This window comes from Elgaria multicarinata, chromosome 14 (genome assembly GCF_023053635.1).
Source record: "Elgaria multicarinata webbii isolate HBS135686 ecotype San Diego chromosome 14, rElgMul1.1.pri, whole genome shotgun sequence".
In the NCBI taxonomy this organism is placed as follows: domain Eukaryota; kingdom Metazoa; phylum Chordata; class Lepidosauria; order Squamata; family Anguidae; genus Elgaria; species Elgaria multicarinata.
Window position 1 is genome coordinate 1,466,064 of NC_086184.1, and position 13,433 is coordinate 1,479,496.

The 13,433-nt window shown below is 58.1% G+C and overlaps 2 protein-coding genes across 2 annotated transcripts; one reads left to right on the top strand and one right to left on the bottom strand.

Moving 5' to 3' along the window:
- Positions 1–748: 748 nt before the first annotated feature.
- LOC134408900 (uncharacterized) lies at positions 749–6,171 on the bottom strand. Its single transcript, XM_063141413.1, has 6 exons — positions 6,087–6,171; positions 5,407–5,514; positions 4,511–4,650; positions 3,224–3,320; positions 2,558–2,682; positions 749–1,944 (listed from the first exon to the last, which is right to left on the bottom strand). The coding sequence occupies exons 1-6, from the start codon at positions 6,169–6,171 to the stop codon at positions 1,768–1,770; spliced, it is 732 nt and encodes a 243-aa protein (XP_062997483.1). The 3' UTR covers positions 749–1,767.
- A 1,994-nt stretch (positions 6,172–8,165) lies between these two features.
- SPATA2L (spermatogenesis associated 2 like) lies at positions 8,166–12,947 on the top strand. Its single transcript, XM_063140994.1, has 3 exons — positions 8,166–8,279; positions 10,600–10,909; positions 11,016–12,947. Exons 2-3 carry the CDS (start codon positions 10,601–10,603, stop codon positions 12,078–12,080), a joined length of 1,374 nt encoding a protein of 457 aa, XP_062997064.1. The 5' UTR covers positions 8,166–8,279; position 10,600; the 3' UTR covers positions 12,081–12,947.
- Positions 12,948–13,433: the final 486 nt, after the last annotated feature.

Genomic DNA, 13,433 nt, shown 5'->3' on the forward strand with positions numbered 1-13,433 from the left:
TCCCCTCTTGAGGACAGCATCAGGGGATCTTCTGGCCAGCCTGATCATTACACGACGCTCATTGGGAAGCGTGTCTGTCTCAGGCCGGGCTAAACCAGGAGTGGGGAGGCTCAGGGGTCAAAGCCGGCCCTCCCCGTGTCCCAATCTTGCTCCCTGGGGTTCCCCAGACTGCCCTGCCCCGTTTCCCTCAGGCCGCTGCTCTTTTAGTGGTTCTCTGGCTTCTGTGCGGTTTTCCGCCTGTGCTAAAAGGCCAAAATGTCTCTCCTAAGGCTGAGTTCCTGGCTAAGGGCTTTACGCTGAATGCAGCTGGGTCTTTTTGGCCAGAACCCCCCCCCCTCCTTGCCCAACCCACCTCTGGACTGTGGCCCCGCGAGCAACCCTGAGTTGGAATTGGGGCCCTGGACTGAAGGAGCCCCGAGCCCCCTGTGCTAAGAGTTTGCCTTTTGCCCCAGGCTCCAGTTGGTGGCTCTCGGGGTTCTACAGCCCAGTAGATGCTGCACGCTTGCTTGCTGCCGGCCTGCTTTTGGCCCCAGTGCGAAGGCCTCACAGCATCGCCATCCCAACGGCGACCCTGCAGTGGCACCTGCTAGTGGTTTTTCATTGCTGCTCCCCCCGGGAAAGGCAGACGCCCAACCTGCCCCTGAACCTGCTGGAGGCCATCTCTGGAAGGAGGAAGAAAAACACACTGGGCAGCATTGGGGGTTTCTTAAATACAAGAAGACGTTTATTAGGAGGTGCAGCACAGGACACGACCACCGCCGTCTCGCAGGGCAGGAAGACGCAGGGCTCCTGGCTGGATTCCCAAAGGCAGGGCTGCGGGCGGGACGAGGCCTGGCAGGCAGGGGTCGTTTGCTCTCCATAGAACGGGATATAGGGGAGCCTGCAAAGGAGACCGGGAGGGCTGTGCCGGAGGTAGAGGGTCCATCTCTCCCAAGGCGGCTCCTGGTTCTGCTTTAGGAGCTACTACATTTACCTGTTGAGGCAGAAGGCGGCCAGGGATGGTGAGCGCAAGAGGGAAGGGGGAGGATTCAGCAGCCAGGTGTGTTTCTCAGATATGCAAAGGGGACTTGGCGGACGGCCTTCTCCTCCTGCAAAAGCCCCCACCCCACCCGGAGCATGGCCACCTGCGCGCCCAGCCACCCTCTCCCCTTCCTCAGCTAGTGTGGCTGAGTCTCTCTGCCCCTTAGCCCTGTTGTAGTGTAGACCGTAAGCCCTTAGCGCAGCCTTTCCCCAGCTGATATGTTGGACTACAACTCCGGTCAACTCAACCATGCTGTCTGGGGATGATGGGTGTTGAACCTCTTTCGGCACAAATTCAGTTTCGGAGAAGTTCTCAGGGGGCAAAGGCCAATGGGGCAGACCCAAAACTACCCCCATATTTTAGCTTCCAGCTGTTCCTGCCAATAACTCGGCCTCAGGGGAGGCATTTCAAGCTTCTGGAATGGGGAGGACGTGCAAGATTTCAGGAACCGCCATGGGCTCGGAGGTTTTGAGAGAGAGAAAGGGGCGATGGACCTCTGGGGAGCTCCAGATGGGCTGCGTCTGGGCCTGACGTTCCGCACCCCTGCTTTAAACGGGCGCCCTTCGCATGACGCTGATGGTGGACCGGGCGGAGCAGAAGCAGCCCGGCTGCCCGTCCATCACCCACGCCAGGGCAGTGGCACCCCCGTTCCCTCCCCAGCCAGGGCCCCCAGACACAGAGAGGATCAGCACAGAGTGGGAGGGCCTACAGGTGGGTTGCAGCAGGAAGGTGTCCCGGCTGGTGCCTCAGAACTTCCCCTCTCTCGCCAGGGTCTTCAGGTCAGCCGGCGAGTTGGCGCTCAGCACTGTGTGCGAGACGGTTCTCTTCTCCACCAGTGAGGCCACGGCCTGGCCCACCTCCAGGTGGCTCACGTAGCCTGGGCCCAGGCGCTCCGGCGTGGTCACGCCCATGTTAAGCTTCACCTGGGGAGGCAAACGGAGACCGTGCCGACATTTGCGCCAAGGCAGGCCTGAACCGGTCCCCTGCAACCGCCCCGCTTCAGCCAGGACTTCCTCTGGCCTCTTGGCCTGAGACCTGCTGCACCATGGGCAGCAGGAGACCTTCGTTGGTTTGATTTTATGCCCCGCCTTTCTACCAAAACGCGGCACCCGAGGAAGCTTACAAAAACAATTTAAAATCGATTAAAACAATAAAACCCATTGGCCCCGTTCAGACAACACGCTAAACCATGCTGCTTAACCACAAAATGGTTAATGGAATGCATTAACCTCCCAACTCACAGATCCACAACACAGATGGAGTGGACCCAGCCTCCCCAGGAGGGAGTTTAGTCCCACTTTCCCCAACCTGTCACCCTCCAGATGTTTTGGACTACAACTCCCATCATTCCTTGCCAGCATGGCCTTTCCTGTCACCATTGCAAAGGTGCTGTAGATGCTGAGCACTCTGCCGTTTAGAGAGCTGGGAATGAAAAGTTGCCCCCAGCCCTAGAAGCAGGTAGAGAGCTGGCCAGGGCTCGAAGCCAGAAGCCAATTCTAGCAGCCCTGACCCACCACCCACCAATCAGGCACTGACCTCATTCAGCTTGCAGGGAACATCTGGGTACTCCTCCCGCACCACGAGTGAGAAAGCCAGCGCCCCTGCGGCCCCCAGTGTCAGGAAGCCTGTGCCCGGCTTGAGGAGACGCTCACCGGCCCCTCCTGGAACAACAGAGGAGGCACCTTAGCTGCCTTTGGGAGGGAGGAGGAGGAGCCAGCCAGGGCTGCACTGGGAGGGACCGGAGCTCAGTGCCAGAGCAGGTGCTTTGCATGCAGAAGGTCTCAGGTTCCAGCCCCGACCTCTCCACCAAACAAGGATACCTTTGCAGGTGATGAGAGCGGCCCCCTCTCTGCCCAAGACCCGGGCGAGCTGCAGCCACTCAGAGAAGGCCACGCTGGGCAAGAAGCAGAAACAGTCTGGCCTGGTGCAGGGCCGTGTCTGGTGCAGCTGTCTCGGTGCTCCCAAGTGCCCCAAGTGTGCATGGGGTCACTGTCCGCCCACGTGCCCAGACGCGCCAAGCTTAATTACCTTTCCACCTACCCAGACGGAATCCCCGAGCAAACCCCAGGACTCCTTTTGGGTAGGCGGAAAGGTAACGGAGGCCTCCGAACACGTGAAGCGTGGATTTCTGGGCAGCCCTACAAGCTGGCTCCAGCACCAGTTCTCTCCCAAAAGTGATGGACTTCAGGCCGGGCGTCTCACCTGTAATGAAGGTGTAGGATCCGTTGGGGTTGTCCTTGACCAGGGGAAAGAACGCCTTCCAAGCCGTGAACGTGCTCAGCAGCAGGGTGTCCAGGACCTGCAGGGGGAGAAGAGTTGCCGGGGCACCGGTGGTCATGCTCCACACTGAAGGATCCGCACCAGGGGTCTTGAAAGCCTCCAGGGGGGTGGGATATTCACCCACGCACCCGCCCCGCTCACTCAGTTGAACGTGCCTCAAACAAGCTCCTCCTAATGTTTCACGTGCATCGGCCTTCCTGTGCCTTCTCGTTTCCTGCCTTGGCTTATTCTTTAAAACTCAAAGGCTGATGCTTCTGGTGCTTCTGTCAAGTCAATCATTCAGTTTTGTTGCCTATAACCAGAGGTTCTTAGAATTTTACAAGAAAAAAGACTGTTTCTGTCTGTCTGTTCCTCTCTCTCTCCCTCTCTCTCTCTCTCTCTCTCTCTCTCTCTCTCACACACACACACACACACACACACAGGAACAAGCCAATCAAATCAATTCATCTTATGCAAGTGTACAGGAATAGGTTTTTTTTAAGGAACTTTGCTCTAATCTTTGTAGTAACAGCAAATAAAGTTAGTTGACTGGTTACTGGAAGTTCTGTATCGGCAAGTAGTTTGCACATTTGCTCTGCTAAGGTTCTACCAGACAAAGGTGCAAGAAAGCTTTTTCCTGGGACCGGCGTACAGTTCACAGAAGAGCGTATAATGAATAATAGCCTCTACATATACACAGATGTTGAAATATGGAAACGTGCGCACAGCTCCAATCCAAACACGAAGAAGGCATGCGCAGGAAGTACAGTTCTGCCAATGCCTTCCGTGGCTCAGAGTGAGGGAAGGGAAATCGCTCACCCTTATAAAGACGGCAACACCTACTCAATCCTGTTTGCTGGATGACTTCCACAAGTTTCTTCGCTTCCTGTGAGTGTCACCGAGGTCTAATTTAAACCGTAACTATTGCTTCCATCAGCCTTCCGCCCAGAGCTGCCCTCCCTCCCTAGTCCAGCGTGATGGAGGAAGTGCCATTGCAAAGGCCGGGCAGAACGTTCTCCGTGTTGCTGTTGCTACAAATGTCATGCCACATTTATACCACCTTTCCATACAAAAATGCTCAGCGCTATATACAAGAGAAAGTACCAACAGGTCCAGGCTTATAACGTAACATACCATTACCACAGAAATGTCACAAAGAACGAAACAAAAACCTGAAATATTCCCCATATATATTTATCTCCTACTTGAAGACCCTCCCTCGCTGCTCACCTGGTGCAGCTCCTGGAGTGACTGGGTGTGAGGGGGGCCCCCTTGCCACCAGCTGAAGCCCAACGAGGACACCACGTCCGTCACCTTCCCAACGCTGTTCAGCAGGGCCCCTTGGGCAGCTGCGGCTCCTTCTTCAGACCCTGCACGGAATAAATACGGGAAGGGGAGCAGGACAGACCAGGCAGCTGCCGCCCAACCACGAACAAATCACTCTCTCCCTCCTGCAGCCTCCTGGCGACGGGAAGGTCTCTGCGTGCCGGAGGACTGCTAGCCTCGCTGCAATGCCAGCGGACCGGTTGAGATCCCATGGCCCCCCAGCTGGCGTGGGTGAGTAGATGGGTGGGTGGGCACAGTGGGGGAAACGGCAAGTTGATACTTCACAGGATTAACTCCTCCGGATAAGGAAACGATGCCTTCGTTTTCTTAACAATCTCTCTCAAAGCCGGATTTCGAAAGCCAACTCTGAAACCCGCCACAATTCAAATCCTGCAATAACATTTGCCCTATTCGTGCAAGGTGCCCTTTGGGCTCTGCTCCTTGCTTTCGGAAGGAGCAGCCCCCCACCGCTGGACGGTGCGGTCTGCCCCTCTGCCTCTTGGAGCCGGTTGGCTGCCTCCTGCCTTGCCTTTTCTAGCCCCTGGTCCCCAACCATATAGCCTAAGTCTTCCACCGCTGTGCCTCCATCCCATGCCCTGGTTCTTTCTGGACCTTCGCGTGAGCAGTGGGGTTCTCTCCACCGTCCCATCCAAGCCCCCTTCCCAGTCTTTGTGGAGATAAAAACGTAGGGCACGTCTCTGCCCACAACGGCAGCGGCGGAAACACCAGCGCGCCATCCCAGAGAGCTCACAAGAGGCCTGCTTGCAGAACTGTGGCTGTGCACCTCCCCGTGGCCTCACCTACGTTGCCAACGAGTGTGTGCAGGTGGTCGCAGGTGGATGCCGGCAAAAAACTCCTCAGCTTCTCCAGTCTGCTTCCATCTCGGGAAATGACGGCAACGTGGAAACCTGCATGGACGACGACAGAGCATCAGAAGAGCCCGTGAAATGCGATCATTGCCGAGATCTGAACGATTGAGGGGGAGCTGCTGAAACCTGATTCAGGCTTGGGTCTTGGGACCTGTTTTTAACAACAGGGCTCACGCCTGGGACACATGAGACAAGGGTATGTCTGGGCATGCACAAAGTGCACTTTTCATCACAGAGTAGCCCCAGAACCCAGCCACCCTCCCTGAGTTTAGGAGATTAGAGCTTCCATGGTGGGTTTGGGCTGCAGCACCTGTTTTCGTAGAAAGGCACTGCCGGATTACAACACACCAGGATGCCAGCAGGGAAAGACGGCGGATGCAGGCTTGACTGTGGAGCTGCAATGCTCAAACAACCCGTCATGTGTGCGTTCACACCTGCATATATGAACCGCCCAGAGAGCTTTGGCTATTGGGCAGTATAGAAATGCAATAAATAAATAAGTAAATAAATATCTGTACGCACACACACACACACACACACACACACACACACGAGTTGCTGGTTCTGGAACCCGGCTCTCATCAGAAGGGATTGGGCAGCATCTGCCTTACCTTTCTCCAGCAGCGCCTTGACGATCCCCGACCCGACCGTGCCAGCGCCACCCAGCACCAGCACCAGCCGGTCCGATGCAGACATCCTGGCAAGGAGAGACCAAGTGTTCCGCTCAGAAGCCAGCCGCCGAGTGGCAAGTGAGACTGCGGTCCCCAAGCAGGGGAATAAGTAGGGAAAGCCCCCAAGAGTCCCACCTCCAAGGAAGGCAAGGCCCGCCCACCCTCCGGTTTCCCCACCTCCCGGCCCTGTTCACCACACGCCTTGGGCGGAGGCCACGTTGGTCTCACAAAACGGCAGGCACAAAGCCAGGGCGATCTCTCCCAGAGTCTGTCTTGATGGAAGGGGGTCGCAGGCCTTCCAGAGTCCCAGGCGGACCAAACTTGGAGAGCAGCAGTGGACTGGGGCTCTCACAGATCGTGGGCCTGTCATGTGGCTTGTGGGAGGCCGTGTCTCATCGCCTCCATCCTCGAGGGCATGATGGCAAACTCAGTGGCCAGGAGCCTGGCTGCGTTTCAGACCTGACTTGGGCCGGAGGAAGAGCAATAAAAGAAAAGAGAGCATGGGAGCAGATTGTGCAGGCAGACATTGTGAGCCGGGGATTTGAAGAACCACACTAGTGCAAAAGGACTAGTGCACCCCTGGCCTCTTTCGGGAGTGTAGCTGGGGGGTGTGTGTGCCCCTCCTAAATTCTGTGCCCCCTGGAAATCATTTAATAAGTTTACAACTGCACCTCGTATTTTGGGGGGTGCCCCCTCCCCCAAACTGTTAGTTCTGGAGTTCTGGACTGACTGGATTGCTTTCACTTTGGCTCAAAACATGCCAGTGGTGAGTGGTGGTGGTTGTAACAGGGAAAATGAGCTGAGAGAGACGCTTCCATCTGACTCAGCCTTCCTCAACCTGGGGCGCTCCAGATGAGTTGGACTGCATCTTCCAGAATGCCCCAGCCACTGATCTGACTGGTTGGAGCAACATCTGGCACCAGCCTCATCATCTGGGCATCCCTGCCTGCGGTCCGAGGGCGCCACCTGGTGTTCTTAGACTGAAGCAACCCAGATGGGGCGGGGATAATGGAGCCGGAAGAGCCCATTTCAATGCAATTTGGGCCCAACCTGGTGCCCTCCAGATGTTTTGAGCCAATTATTTATTTATTGCATTTCTATACCACCCAATAACCGAAGCTCCCTGGGCGGTTCACAAAAACTACAGCTCCCATCAGTCCCAGCCAGCATGGCTAATGGTCAAGAATGCTGGGAGTTGTAGTCCAAAACATCTGGGAAGCACCGGATTGGGAAAGGCTGGGCTAATTGGCTACATTCTTGACTTTTGGCTCTTCTGATATTTCTTTGACATATACCTTTAAATATATATATTTAAAGGCTTGCTCTAAATGGTGAAAATCATTGTGCTTTGATTTTAAAAAGGTGTTTTTTCTCTCTCTTAAACAATAAATCTCCTAAACACGTTTTCTTGGGAGAACAGAGAAATAAAAGCCAGCAGTTTACAGGATGACTGTCGTCCATGTTTGCTGTTTTCATTCATACAATAATGACCGGCGGTTCGTGCATGTTCAGGCAGAGAAGGGTCCTAGAACCCCCAGCATGCCTGGTTGGGTCATGCTGGGAGTGGTAGGACCCTTTCCTTTCAAAACATGCCTGGGATTGCACCCCTACCATTCATTTCCTACAGCCTCCCCCCGAGTAGTCCAATGCACCAGGAGGGCGCTGGGTTGGGGAAGGCTGGTTTCTTGCGACACCTACATAACGGAATACAGGTGATCTCTTTCGCTTTTCTGTTTGCCTACTCTTCGTAGCACAACACAGCTTCCCCAACAGGGTTACGTCCAGAAGTTTTGGACTACAGCTCCCAGCCTTCGCGACCATTAACCATGCTGGCTGGGGCTGATAGGAGTTGTAGTCCTAAAAAAAAAAAAAGATTGGCGCGTACCAGGTTGGGGAAGGGTGTGATAGGATAAAAAAAGAAAATTAAAGAAGCCAGAAAATCAGCGTCTTAAAAAAAAAAAAAAAAGAGGCAAATAAAATAGAAGTAAACCCTCTTACGAGGAGAGCTGCAGCAGCGAAGCGGTTAATGGTGCCCGGCGTGACGTAACCTCCTCTTGGGGCGTGGCCAAGGAGAACCGGAAGTGGCGGGAGCGAGCGCGAAGGAGAAGGGGCCGCGGAGCGAGCTGCTGGCAGGTGAGCGGGTCGGGTCACGAGTTCGAATCCCAACGGGCCTGGGTCGCGGGGGCGGCTTAGGGGGCTGGCGCTTGGGTGGGTGCCAGGGCGCCCCGTGGGGCAGGGAGGGCACGGAAGGGGGTCGCTCACCGGGCTCCAGCCCCCAGCCCCAAATCAGGGGTGCCCCATCCTGCCCCCTTACCAGGGATCACCCTCCCTCCCTCCCTCCTTCCTTCCCGCCCCACAAATCAGGGGTGCCCCATCCTGCCCCCTTACCAGGGATCACCCTCCCTCCCCCCCTCCCCCCCACAAATCAGGGGTGCCCCACCCTACCCCCTTACCAGGGATCACCCTCCCTCCCTCCCCCCCACAAATCAGGGGTGCCTCATCCTGCCCCCTTACCAGGGATTACCCTCCCTCCCTCCCCCCCACAAATCAGGGGTGCCCCATCCTGCCCCCTTACCAGGGATCACCCTCCCTCCCCCCCTCCCCCCCACAAATCAGGGGTGCCCCACCCTACCCCCTTACCAGGGATCACCCTCCCTCCCTCCCCCCCACAAATCAGGGGTGCCTCATCCTGCCCCCTTACCAGGGATTACCCTCCCTCCCTCCCCCCCACAAATCAGGGGTGCCCCATCCTGCCCCCTTACCAGGGATCACCCTCCCTCCCTCCCTCCTTCCCCCCCCCACAAATCAGGGGTGCCCCATCCTGCCCCCTTACCAGGGATCACCCTCCCTCCCTCCCCCCACACAAATCAGGGGTGCCCCATCCTGCCCCCTTACCAGGGATCACCCTCCCTCCCTCCCTCCCCCCCCACAGAGCGCTTCATCCTCGGTCCCCCTCCCAAGGCTGTTGCAGCAGCCACGACCAAGAGCCCTGTGGCACCTGGAAGGCTGCGGTGGGTAGCAGCATCTACGGGATCTCTCCCCTGTCCTCACAGCCTTTTACATTTAAAAAGCTGGCATAGGTCGGTTTTAAATAGCTCGGACTACAAGCCCCCATCATCTCCAGCCAGAGTGGCAGAGGGTGGTGGGAGTTCCGGCCCTCTGACACATCTGGAAGGTGGCTTTGGGCTGTGAGCCTGTGGGCAGCCGTGCAGGTGTGCGCTCGGCTGTAGACCTCCGCGTCTAGTGCAGCAGGAGGGAGGCCTGGCAGCCTCCAAGGAGTCTCCTGACTTCTGGCTTCGCTTTTTGGCTGAAGCCCCCCACCACCACCATTGCCTGCATCCCTGCAATTGGCTGCCTTCAGCGCCTCCCTTTCTCTCCCCCCCCCCCCACAATCTCAGTGCCATGGAAACCCCCATCCTTGGAACTGCACAACTTCCCTTGCCTTTTTGAGCGCATCCCCCCCCTCCCCGCCTCAAACACACACATGCACACGTACATAAACCACACTGAGTTTGTGGCAGTATTAGGGTGACCCCCGCACTCCCATTTCCTGACCCACCCTGAAAGTGAAGCCCCCCTCCCCCCCCCCCCGGTGCTTGGCTGTCTGATGGGTGGGCTTGTTACCTAGGGGACGGGTGCCTGGTAACACTCAGAGACTCCCTATCTCTGCCCCCTCCCCCCGCCCCCGGCCCTTCTGCTGGGCACGGTGCAGGGGACACGGTCCGTTTTGAGAGCCTTCGGTCCATCTCGGATTCGAAAAGGCTGGGATAGAGACTTGCTTTGACCTGCGTTGGCAACAACAAGGCTGCCCTGGGACTATAGGTTAATTGCAGGGCTGCTTAAGAGTAATAATTAAGGCCCATGATGAGAATTGTGATAGATGGCCAAAGCCATGGCAAATAAGCGTCAGGTGTGGTGGCGGCTGCGGCATGTTTTGACCACACACACAAAAAAGCCCTGGCTGATGGAAGCCTTCAGAGAGGGAGAAGCAGGTAAGATGTTTCAAGACAGAAGCTGGAGGGAGGGAGAGGTCAGTGGGGGCAGAAAGGAAATGATCCCCCCCTCCTCCACTCACACACACACACACTTCCTCTCGGGTAGGCGCTGTTTCTGCCGGAGAAAAACATGCATCTGTGCCATAGGTCCTCTTATTAAAAACAAAGGAACAGAACAAAATTTAAGGAGCAACAAGAACAGGCCCTGTGCTGCAACTTCCTGCAACTGGGGCCCTCGAGAGGTGTTGGACTAGAATTCCCATGATTCCATGATGTTGGCTGGGGATTATGGGAGTTGCAGTCCCACACGCCTGGAACGCCCCGAATTGGAGAAGGCCCCTATGCTAGTGTTGCTGCCAGAGGCCATCCTCCCTCCCTGCTCCCTCTGTGGGAGCCTGGGTGCTGCTGGGGTTTCAAGTTGGAGTTGGGCCCAGGACTTGCTGCTTCTCCCGCTGCAGGATGAGTCCAGGCGCGGCGCTGCAGGAGGAGTACCGCAGGTGCGTGGAGAGGGACTTCCGCAGGGGCCACGCCGGCGTCTGCACCGACGGCTCCCTGAAGGAGCTGCTGAGGCACCATCTGCTCGAAGACCCGGAGCTGCACTACGCCCTGCAAGGGGGGGACCCTTTTGCCACGCTTTCCGTGGCCTTGCGGGGCCAGCTGGACCTGGCGGCAGCGCTCCGGAATCTCGGCAGGGCCTTTGAAGTGCTGGAGCTGGCGGCCGTCAACCTCTACTTCTTCCCCTGGCGCAAGGAATTTGGCACCATCAAAGTGAGCCTTGCTGGGGCGGCCGGGAGCGGGAGGGGGCCCCACGGTGGGGGGTGGGGGGCCTTCCGTGGCGAGGGAGCAGGCGGCTCACCGGTGTCTTTCTCGGCAGACCTTCTCGGGCGTCTACGTGCACGTGCTGCGGGGAGTCCTGCCGGAGGCCGACCTCGCCCGGAGCTTCCGCCGCCTGGGCTACGTGCAGAGAGACGACCTCCACCTGGCGATCTCTCAGTTGCCGCCCGGGCCCAGCCTGCTCTCCGCCGCCTGTGGCTTTTTTGCTGCCAGGGTGGAGTGCGAGATCCTGGGGAAGCTGGTGGAGATGCTGGAGCCCTGCCTGGTGGGCGCGGGAGACCTGCTGCAGGCCCGGAGGGAAGCCAAGGGAAGCCTGGAGGCTTGCGTGGCCAAACTGCAGAGCCTGGTCCGGCGGCCGAGGGGCCGAGAGATCCGCCCGGAGCCGGCTGGCGGGGCCGACCTGTACAGGGAGAGCCCGGAGGGGCAAAGCACGTACCGGGAGCCCTCGGGCGCCAGGCTGCCGCCACATCCGCTGCCCCTCTGCGAGCGCACCAGCCCCAGGCTGCGGGGCAGAGACCTTCACCTGTGGAGCCCGCTAGGCCTGGCCGAGAGCAGGAGCAAGGGGTGGCCGTCGGGCCCGGAGCAGCCCTACGGCAACGGGGCCCTGGACTCCTCCGAGGGGCCCGATCTCGAGACCTCCTTCTCGTTCATCTCCCTGAGGCGGGAGCTCAGCCGAACGAACGACGCGGACTCCTCCATGCAGCCGGGAGGCCGGTTCTTGTCTCCTGGCGCTCACTACGACGGCCCCGGGCCCCAGCCTCATGGAGCCAGCGGTCCGGCCTCCTCCTCCTCCTTGGCGAGGCAGCCGAGGAGCCCCCAGCTCAGCCCTGCGGGCACGCGCCGGGCTCAGGCGCTGTTTGCCGGGATGGGGGCCGGCCCCGAGCCGCCCCGTTACCACCTGCACTCGTGCATGCGCCCGGGCGCCCTCCCCTCGTCCTGCTGCAACACCTGCCGCTTGCTGCACGGCGGCGGCTGCGACGGGGCCCAGCTGTGCTGGAGCAGTCACCACGTGGAGGAGCTGCAGAGCGAGAAGCAGCAGCGCCTCTGGCTGCAGCGGACCGAGGTGGACAAGTTGCTGCACGAGGGCACCGGGGCCTGGCAGTGAGGCCAGAAGGCCCCGTGGGTTTCGGCTGGACTTCGGAAGGCCCGGCTCTCTGCCCTTCCTTCTGGTGCTGGATCAAGAGCTGAGCCGTCTCTCCACACAGCCCTCTCCCAAACTCATCTGGCAGCACTTTCCCCCCACTCCCACCTTGAAAATGGGTGGCAGTGGGGGAGAAAAACCGCCGCTGCCACCCAGCCCTGTACAGCGCTGGGGTCTGCTTTTCCTCCCAGCAGGACTGACTTGCAGGTCCCACATCAGGCTTCCCCAACCAGGAGTCCTCCAGATGTAGCCCAGCACATGTGGAGGGCGCTTGCTTGGGGAAGGCTCTCCTAGTGGAGTTAGTCCGTCTGAAGGATCCACTGCTAGACCAAATGCCCCAGTGATGTCCGCTGGGCAAGCGAGGGCTTTCCGCAGCCTTTTCCCCTGGAGCGTTTGGTCCGGATTGCAGCGCAGTCCCTGCCTGCCGACGAGAGTGGCTGCACCCTGCTCACAACAACCGGTGAGTCCAACGCTGGGGAACGTATTTGCCAGGATCCATCCTTTGTAATACTGGGACACAGAAATGTTTTACAAGATGCACGGCTCCTCTGGGCGTCTGCTCCTTCCGACATTCCAAAACCTGGCAGCGTCCCTCGCCCACGTTCCAAAATGTGTAGAGGGAAATTGCGTTGGAGGAGAGGCTCCTGCCTCCAAGCCTCCGTGCCTCTCCTCCTGAAGTAGGCTGGCGGCAAGGTCCCTTTTCTTCCAGCGGGCGCTACTCTGGCGGGACCATCCTTGGGGAAGGCCCTGAGGTTGTGCAAGGTCAGCGGTGTGTCCTTCGCCATCTCCCTGGTGTCTCACAGAAGATGCAATTGGAAATAAATGAAGTAAAAACCGCCTGGTTCTCTGGAGTTCCCCTGTCCCATTTGGTGGGGTAGTTTGAAGCATGTGCGAGATGGTTTTCCTTCTAAGCTGGGACCCTTGCTGGGAGGAAGCCAACCGGGGAGTTTAGCTCAGTGGTGGCGCACCTGCTTTACAAACAGAGAGTCGGGGCTTCCATTTTTGGCAGCCTCCCTTAGCATGAGAGCGCTGGGGAGCCAGGATAATCAGCCACATGGGCTAGTTGTGCAAGCGGTCTGCCTCGGTTTAAGACCGTTTTGAACGTATGTCAGCGTTTCCTGATAGTTACAGGCAAGGACTAGCCGAAGTAGGAATCAGCAAAAGTAATTCAGCCGCTGGAGTTGTTTCCAAGGCTGTTCCGAAAAAAGATAAAAGATACAAAGCACACACACCCTGCCTTTCTCTTGAGTTTGGCTGCGGCTTTTACACAAAGGCAAGGGGGTGGGTGGAGGCGAGAGTGATGGGCCCAGTCTTCCT

Excerpts from the sequence above, each read along its gene's own strand:
- LOC134408900 (XM_063141413.1), bottom strand. The coding sequence starts at position 6,171 with ATGTCTGCATCGGACCGGCTGGTGCTGGTGCTGGGTGGCGCTGGCACG. Across the intron at positions 5,515-6,086 it reads CAAGGCGCTGCTGGAGAAAG|GTTTCCACGTTGCCGTCATT; the intron begins GTAAGGCAGATG and ends TCGTCCATGCAG. Across the intron at positions 3,321-4,510 it reads CACTCCAGGAGCTGCACCAG|GTCCTGGACACCCTGCTGCT; the intron begins GTGAGCAGCGAG and ends CTCCCCCTGCAG.
- SPATA2L (XM_063140994.1), top strand. The coding sequence starts at position 10,601 with ATGAGTCCAGGCGCGGCGCTGCAGGAGGAGTACCGCAGGTGCGTGGAG. Across the intron at positions 10,910-11,015 it reads AGGAATTTGGCACCATCAAA|ACCTTCTCGGGCGTCTACGT; the intron begins GTGAGCCTTGCT and ends CTTTCTCGGCAG.